This window comes from Hemicordylus capensis, chromosome 5, assembly GCF_027244095.1.
Source record: "Hemicordylus capensis ecotype Gifberg chromosome 5, rHemCap1.1.pri, whole genome shotgun sequence".
Lineage (NCBI taxonomy): Eukaryota > Metazoa > Chordata > Lepidosauria > Squamata > Cordylidae > Hemicordylus > Hemicordylus capensis.
In genome coordinates this window covers 134,132,604-134,140,302 of record NC_069661.1, presented here as the reverse complement: position 1 = coordinate 134,140,302, position 7,699 = coordinate 134,132,604, and the positions used below count along the sequence as shown (strand labels likewise).

Here is a 7,699-nt window from a genome sequence, read left to right as displayed (position 1 = left end):
CTGGCCAGGAAATTGAATCCTTTTAAGAAAATCAATGTATGACCATCCAGTTAGCATAATGTTAATAAAATTTAATAATGGTGTCAGGATTACAGAAACTCTTTCACTTTTAAAAGGAAACTGACCTTGAAGATTGGATGATATTCCTGAATCATTGCCAGAGTATCAAGCTTGTTGCCTAGAGCTGTCTGAATCAGGCGCACCATTTGTCTGAAACATCACCTCTTTGCATTACTGCATTCATGGGCACAGCACTCCAATGGTGATGTGTTGTTCTAGGTGCAAACACTCAGCCCAATGTATCCCATTAAGAAGGCATCTTCTGTTGATTCTAATGATTCTTCTCAGTGCATGCACAATGAGCCTCAAGAGCAAACGTATTCTTTTCCTTACACTTGTCCATCTTTAAGGGCTCTTAGAGATGGTCAAGGACAGGCATTCGACCACTGAGTTGTGTAGCTAATGCAGTGGTCCCTGCATTGCTGTCTTATTTCATTGTCATATCAAATCTAACATCTGCAGTGACAAGTGCTCTCTTTCAGGCTTTCCTTCTTCTCTCTTCTCTGGCAGAAAAACAGCCTGGAGGCTAAAGGTCTAATCTCATTGCTGATCCTGCATTTGGGAGGAGGCCTGCTATGTAGGGGGCCTCTTCATTCTCTTTCCCTGAAGTATCAGCAGGGATGGATTGCCCTGGGTGGAGGTCTGATACAGAGCTCTCATGATATAAAGGTGGTCTCCTTGGGTTCTTCTGCCAGAGTACAAGCAAGGCTGGAAGTTCCTGTGAGGTGGCCTGATATGGAGGCCGCCTTTTTTGGTTCTTTCCTGTCATGCTCTACAGAGAGCCACCCCCACGGCTTTTCTTCCTGTAAAGGAAATGGAGGTGCCACCTCCTAGCTGTTCCCCCAGGGCCAAATCAGTCACTCAGTTTGACTCCGCCTGGATCTAAGCCTCCAGCTGCTGCTTTGGCTCTTGGTGGAAAATAAGAGGGCTGGAGAATAACATTTGGCCTCGAACTTGGGCCTTCCAGCTGTTGTTTGATTACAGCTCCCATAGTCCCCAGTAGTCGCAGTAGCCAATAGTCAGGGTTGATGGGTACTGTAGCCAAACAGCAGCTGGAGGGCTGGAGTTGTGCAGCCCTGCCCTGAATCAAGCTTCCTCTTCCGCATCACCATTCCATCCTCTTCCAACAGGGCAGATCTCTCTTCAGGGCCAAAATCCAGCCTCCTAGCCATACATGTTGGGGCAGACAAGCTCTGTATGAGCCTCCTGGCAAGGAACTGTCTATCTTGAGCTACATCTTGAACCTCTCAAACATCTCTTGGCCCTGAGTGGACTGGCCAAGAAAATCTTTTCTGTAGCTGAGTTTGACCCAAATACCTTTTTACCCAACTCTACCCAAAGAATATTCAAAGCAAGACAAATGTATTTTCTTTAAAATAAAACATTTTATTTTTTTAAACAATAAATATGCTAGTTTTATTGCTGTTCTATCTCTACATCCTATTAAAACAAATATTTAATTTTTAAAAATTATATACACAGCATTTTATTGCTACTTATGTAAATAGTAGCACAGTTGTCTCTTTTAATTTGCCTTCCCCTTCTTCCTCAGCAACGTCCAGCTCCATTGGAGGAACCACAATCCCCATAGTGGCTTCCACCCTGGCCAGTCTGCTCCTTAGCCACCTCAACTGTCCCCTCAGTGCCTTGAAGCTTTGTAAGCATTCCTGGCAGCTGCGGAGGTCTCTTTGGCCTTGAAGGAGAGAAAACAAACAGGGTGAAGGGACCTGTCCTCCACCATGTCAGTCCCTGCACGGACTTCTAGTCCCCTTCCATGCCCAGCACAGACTCCTCCTCTCTGTCTTGAAAACCCTCCATGGCTATGTACCCAGCCCCATGGTGAACTTACACCTCGTCAGGTTGATTTTTGCTCTTCCAGCTTCTCTGTCTTCAGGAGCCACCTGAAGGTCTCCTGCTCTCTAAAACAACTCTTTCTCTTCCCTCTCGCTGACCCTTGGGTCTGGAACAGCCACTCAGATGTGGCCCCTCGTCTCTCTCCTATCCCTCCAATGATACCTGAAAACCCGCCTCCACTGCGCAGCCTTTGGCGTAATGCCTCAGTAAAGGCAGCTCCATCGGCTTGAATTGAATGACCCTTATGCTTTCCTCTCCCATTCCTCCTCTTCCTCACTTCTCTCTCCAAAGCCAAACTTTAGACTGTATGCTCCTGGTGGCAGGGAACTTTTGCCCATGTACATTGATGACACTATAAGGAGGATTTGCAATATGCACAATTGTATATCATCCTCCTTGGTTTCCTGTTTCATCTCAGCTTAAACTCAAAAGGGCTGGTATTTGTTTTCCTTTTAGCATTCATATTCTGCTCTTCCTCAAGCAGCTCAGGGAGGTTTATACGTGGTTATTTTTTCCTCACAATAACCCTAAGAGGTAAGTTAGGCTGTGGGACAAGTGACTGGCCCAACGTCACCCAGAGAGTTTCATGACTGGATGAGAATTCAAACCTGGGTCTCCCTGGTCCTAAGGAGGTGCAGCTGAAATACATACACATCTCGCCCCCACCTCAGCTTCCCTCTACTTCTTCTATTGTATCCCTGCCTCTGTTTTTAGACTAAGTTTTTTAGATTGTAAAATCACAATGAGGATGGAAAAGGTAGAGGTTATGGAGTGCTGCCTCTGTGAGACTTACGGTCACGCAGCTGATGGACCTGCATCTCTACCAAACTCTGCAGAGTTTCTTTCACATTGCTGAGGTCCGGCTCCAGAGGAGGTGGGGAAGGAGGAGGAGGTGGAGAGGGATGCAGGAGGAGGGAAGAGGTGGGGGTGGAGGGTGGGATGGAGGCAACCTCAAGGGAGGCAGAGGACAATGATGAATCAGACCCAGAGGGCTGGAGAAGTGCAGCAGGGCCTGCAGGAACATCTGCAAGAGAGAAGAAGCAGGAGGTCAGCTGCAAAGGCTGACATCCTACCACACCCACCATCACTTGCCCTCACTGCTCACTCTGAGAAGCTGCTTGGATTACAGGCACTGGAACTTGGACACATGAAAGACAGAAAACGAAGGAACACTTCAGCAAGCACTGACAACCCACTCACAGGCCTCCCCCCGAAACCTTAGATGCAGACTTATTTCAACATGAAATAAACAAAAGAGCCGTTCTTAGCCCAGCAGCAATTTCAGGGGCATGCTGTGAACATACCTTCCCTTTCCCACCACTGCAGCCTAACTTCACTGCGGATGAGCCTTGTCTGCATGTGTCCAATTTGCAGGTTGATGGCCCGGAGAGAACGAGGGAACTGTTGGGAAATGCAGCAAACCTTTCTGCAACAAAGAGAACAAAAAGCAACAAATGTTGTATGTGCTGACCAGGCTGAGTGCTGGTGACTTGCAAAAAGGGCAGTGTTAGGGCTTAGTCCATCATCTGGGCTGGGTATCAAAACTGCAGCTGATCTTTGTGCGGGGTGTATATGCAAAAGGTTTCTGAGGTGTCGCAATACTTACGCTGCTGGACATAGTCATGCTGTAACCCTTTGAAGAGTTCTACTTCTTTCTGAAGATAACTATAAGCAATGGAAGGCTCTAGTAAGGGCTCTGACACAGAAGCTGCTTCCTTTGGAGTGTCTGTGAGGATGGAAGGACCTGGCACTGAGGTAACCTCAATGAGCACTTTCCCCAGTAGGTCATTGGTGATGCAAGGTGTTGGAAGGGGTTCTGGCACTGAGGTTTCCTCAATGAGCTCTTCCTCCAGGATGTCGTTGGTGATGCGAGGTGCTGGAAGAGGTTCTGGCACGGAGGGTTCCTCAGTGAGCTCTTCCTCCAGGATGTCATTGGTGATGTGAAGTGCTGGAAGGGGTTCTGGCAAGGAGGATTCCTCAATGAGCTCTTTCCCCAGAGTGTCCCCCAAAACACTGGGGAGTCCCCCAGAAAATGGTGCAACATGGGTTGGGTTTCTGGGATGATCTGAAAGAGAGGAAATAAAGCAGGAATCAGGAAATGATTGTGGCTTGTAGGCCTGATAGAAATGGCCTCCCTTTTCTGCCTAGGTTAGCCAGCTGGGAAGTAGCCTGGGATTGTGGGTGAGGTGGGCCACCCAAGGAACCAAGCAAGGAATGAAGAGGAGTACATTGCATAGCACTGACTGGCAAGACAGCCCTCACCAAGTACACTTCAGAAGGGAATGCAATGGCCAGGCTCTGTCTGCTGTACATACAAGTGCAGCTGCCTTCTACCAAGTCATACTCTTGGCTCTCTTTGCCCTACTCTGGCTGGCAGCCACTCTTGGGCAGAGGCCTTTTCCTAGCTAGCTAAGATCCTTTAACAGAAGATGATGAAGTCTCAACAGGAGACCTTGTGCATGCAAAGCAATTGTTCCACTACTGGGCTATGGGCTCTCCCTTCTGTGTGAGGAAAGAAGCTTCTCCTTTGAGCAGAATGGGAGCTGATGGTTGACATGGACTATCTCTGGTTCACGAACCAACCCCCAGTTACAGCCTCTTGGCCTAGTGGGTTGGGGGTCTTGAAAATCTGCCTGGATGCCATAAGCAGGAAGCATAGCTGTGATCTCAGGAATGCGGGCCTGGCTCCTAGAGGTAGAAAACTGTTGTCGGAGAAAGAAAGAGTCTCTTTGGACCAAGCTCAGAGCACAATGGCCAGGAAATGTTGCCCTTGTTTTCAGGTGATCCTCCAATTCCATCTTGACCCATGTAATTGTCAAAAAATGAGATACTTTGGAAATAATTACCTTCCTCTTCTTGAAGGCAGGGAGAAAAAGACCCAGAGGATGTTTTGGGGCTGGGTGTGGGCAAAGGGTTCTCGCAGGACTTTTTCAAAAGTGCACAACCTCTAAAGGAGAATGAACAAACCTACCTGCCTGCTGCCACAGCCCTTTCCCCATCTCCTCCTTGAATGGAGGATAGCTAGATGTGACTCACAGAGCCCCCCCCCCGTCTCCTCTAACACTTTCGGCTGCATCAACAGCAAAGGATAGAGGTGGCTGAACCTGCCCTCCTGCTATCCATCCATCAGATGGATGTCTGCCCATCTCTCTCCATTGTCTAAGAGAAACAGTTCTCCAAGGAGGCTTTCCCTGGGGGGCTGGGGAGCCCTGAGGAGAACTAGGCACTCTCATCATCCACTTACCTGTCAGTGCCCCCTCTTCATCTTCATCCCTGCAGAGATAAGGAGAAATATTCTTAGTAGCAAATCACAGGAAAGAGAGGGTCTCCTCCCCCAGTAATACTAGGGGTATTACTAGTATTATTAGGGGTATTACTAGTATGTGCCCTCCCTCTAATTTTAATTCAAATGCAGCCAAGTATGTCCTCTCCCCTAATCCTTCTAGCTGGCCCTGCTAATTTTGGATTATTCCATAGTTGGGAGCAGTGAATGTAATTGCCATTGAATGTCACTCACTGCATTTTGCTCAGAGTATTTTTCATTGAGGATTGACTGGTTGTGGCCAGGCGGGGGGTGGGCCTGCTCTCGTAGTTCACAGTCATGAGGCCAGCTTTCCCACCCCTCTCCAGTGTAGTTTCCCCACTTTTTAAAAGGTCCCCCCCAAAGGGACACATACATGCTGTTTTGTGTTCTAAATAGGAGGGAGGCAGCCTGCCAAAGGTTTAAAGGGGACAGTTGATGAAATTGGCATTTGATTCAGCAGCCAATTACTGGCATTCTGAACATGGAAAGGAGATGGGCTCACCTTGATGAGGCAATATATGCCACACCTGGGTTTGGGCTATGTCTGAACACCTCCCCCTCATCACTCCCCCCCCCCGATCCCTTCAGCTGGCCACACCAGAGCCAAAAGCATTAAGAGGAGTCAAGGGTAGAGAAGCGAGCAACTCACTTTGGTTCTGCCTCTGGGTGAGACCTATGGGAACATGAAAGAAGAAAAGGTTAGGCATGTTCTTGGAAATAACATGGGGGTGGTGGGGGGCAGCTTTTGAAGTCAGCTTCAACTGGTGGGCAGGATTTCCCCATAACCCCCCAAGTGGGCCCACAGGAGCCAGCCAGTAGCTCCTGAGTGATACAGCTTGACTTCCAAGTCTAGGACCTCCAAGCTTAAGAAACACAGTGGAAATCAGCCAAGCAGGTGACCTTCGAGGGCCACCTGCATTTTAAGGAGAAGCTGTGTGGTGTGAATAGTGGTGGTGAACTTGTGACCACTGCAGTTCCCACAGGGAGCACAAACACGTGTGAACACAGCAGGCTGGGCTTCAGTTCTCTGCCCAGACAGGCTAAAACAACGGAAGGGCATCTTTAAAAACCAAGTCCACACCACCATTAGATTTGGCTTCACCCACCATGCCAGAGACTTACCTACAGGCCACACATGACCAACAGCCACCCATCTTGACAACTAAGCTGATAAGCTGCTAATAAACTGACAGCCGAAGACAGCCAATTCATCGAAGATGCTTCAGCTAATCTAAAACGCTGCCAAGTGAGCCTGCTGCAGAATCTTCGCAGGTTTCCAAGGGGAACCATGATGGCAGAATTCTGTGGCTGACTGTGAAGTCACAAGTTACTGTTACTGGTCATGCTGGCTCTGGTTTGAATCCAAACACTGTCTTGGGGGTGCAGCTCAAAGTGTCAGAGCACCAGGGGCGAGTCATCCCAGTCCTGCCCTCCCTGCTCCCCACATGTCACTTTCTATTCATTTGACTTTCCCCTTCTGTTAACAAATTCTGAAGGAAGGGGATGCTTGTGGATAGGACTGCAGCTGCTGCTTGTACAGTTGGACACAAAGTTTATAATAAGCCTTGCATGAGTCCTCTGTAACATGTAAGAGGGCAAAGGCAACGCCACATCCATTGCATGTCCCCAGCTAATTTCCCACCTAATCACTTAGATTAGATTTCCACCTAATCACTTGCTGAAGTCCTTTAGCTAGGAAATTCCTCTAAATCACATTCAGCACTGAGGCCCGTCTCTCTTCAGAATACACAAAAAGAAAGCCAATTAACTTGTGGAACTCACCACCTCTAGATGCGGTGATGACCACTGGCTTAGATGGGCTTGAAAGGGAGTTAGAAACATTCATGGAGGAGGAGAGATCCCTCTGTGGCTATTAGTCATGATGGCTATAGAGAACCTCCAGGTGCACAGGCAGAATCCCAGATGCTGGGGAAATGCAGTGGGCAACATGCTGTTGCCTTTGCATTCTTACATGTTACAGAGGAAGCATGCAGGTTTATTATAAACTTTGTGTCCAACTGCACAAGGAGCGGCTGCAGCCCACCCCTACCCACAAGCATCCCCTTCCTTCAGAATTTGCTTACAGAAGGAAAAAGACGAATGAATCGAAAGTGACCGAGAGGGAGGGAGGGGAAATAAGAAGGACAAAGAAAGAGGGGAAGCACAAAAAATGAAGATGGCCCACAAAGAATGAGAGGGCGCAACAGAAGGCTGTAATGTACTTTTTGTATAAGGTTATGACAATGGAAAGCAAACAATTATCCCCGCCCCCTCTGTTTCTTCTTAGGAAACAACCCACATCCTTATTAAACTCAATAGGTCCAACTGTACAAAATCTTAGTTTCTGCTGCATATAGTTTGATGTACTGCACATTAAAATGAACATTGGACAAAGGGACCTCCTCTCTGTCCTCTCAAAAGACCCACCACGGTAACTCATGGCCCCACAGGGGATGGATGAATCCTGCTAAAGATGCTACT

The 7,699-nt window shown here is 48.1% G+C and overlaps 1 protein-coding gene across 4 annotated transcripts; it reads right to left on the bottom strand.

Annotated features, from left to right (window-relative positions):
* Nucleotides 1-448: 448 nt before the first annotated feature.
* Nucleotides 449-6,471, bottom strand: LOC128327577 (uncharacterized). Of its 4 annotated transcripts, XR_008308687.1 has the most exons (7): nucleotides 6,341-6,471; nucleotides 5,868-5,891; nucleotides 5,159-5,187; nucleotides 3,521-3,979; nucleotides 3,020-3,340; nucleotides 2,708-2,938; nucleotides 1,432-1,753 (listed from the first exon to the last, which is right to left on the bottom strand). XR_008308687.1 is itself a non-coding variant. In XM_053256503.1 (5 exons), exons 1-5 carry the CDS (start codon nucleotides 6,370-6,372, stop codon nucleotides 3,150-3,152), a joined length of 735 nt encoding a protein of 244 aa, XP_053112478.1. In that variant the 5' UTR covers nucleotides 6,373-6,471; the 3' UTR covers nucleotides 1,783-3,149. The 4 variants fall into 4 exon arrangements, 1 of the variants encoding a protein (XP_053112478.1); XR_008308686.1 differs by lacking the exon at nucleotides 1,432-1,753 and adding an exon at nucleotides 449-563 and having other exon boundaries at nucleotides 2,708-3,340; XR_008308685.1 differs by having other exon boundaries at nucleotides 2,708-3,340.
* Between the last annotated feature and the right edge of the window lie 1,228 nt (nucleotides 6,472-7,699).

Excerpts from the sequence above, each read along its gene's own strand:
- LOC128327577 (XM_053256503.1), bottom strand. The coding sequence starts at position 6,372 with ATGGGTGGCTGTTGGTCATGTGTGGCCTGTAG. Across the intron at positions 5,188-5,867 it reads CACCCAGAGGCAGAACCAAA|GGATGAAGATGAAGAGGGGG; the intron begins GTGAGTTGCTCG and ends TTATCTCTGCAG. Across the intron at positions 3,980-5,158 it reads TGAAGAGGGGGCACTGACAG|ATCATCCCAGAAACCCAACC; the intron begins GTAAGTGGATGA and ends CCTCTCTTTCAG.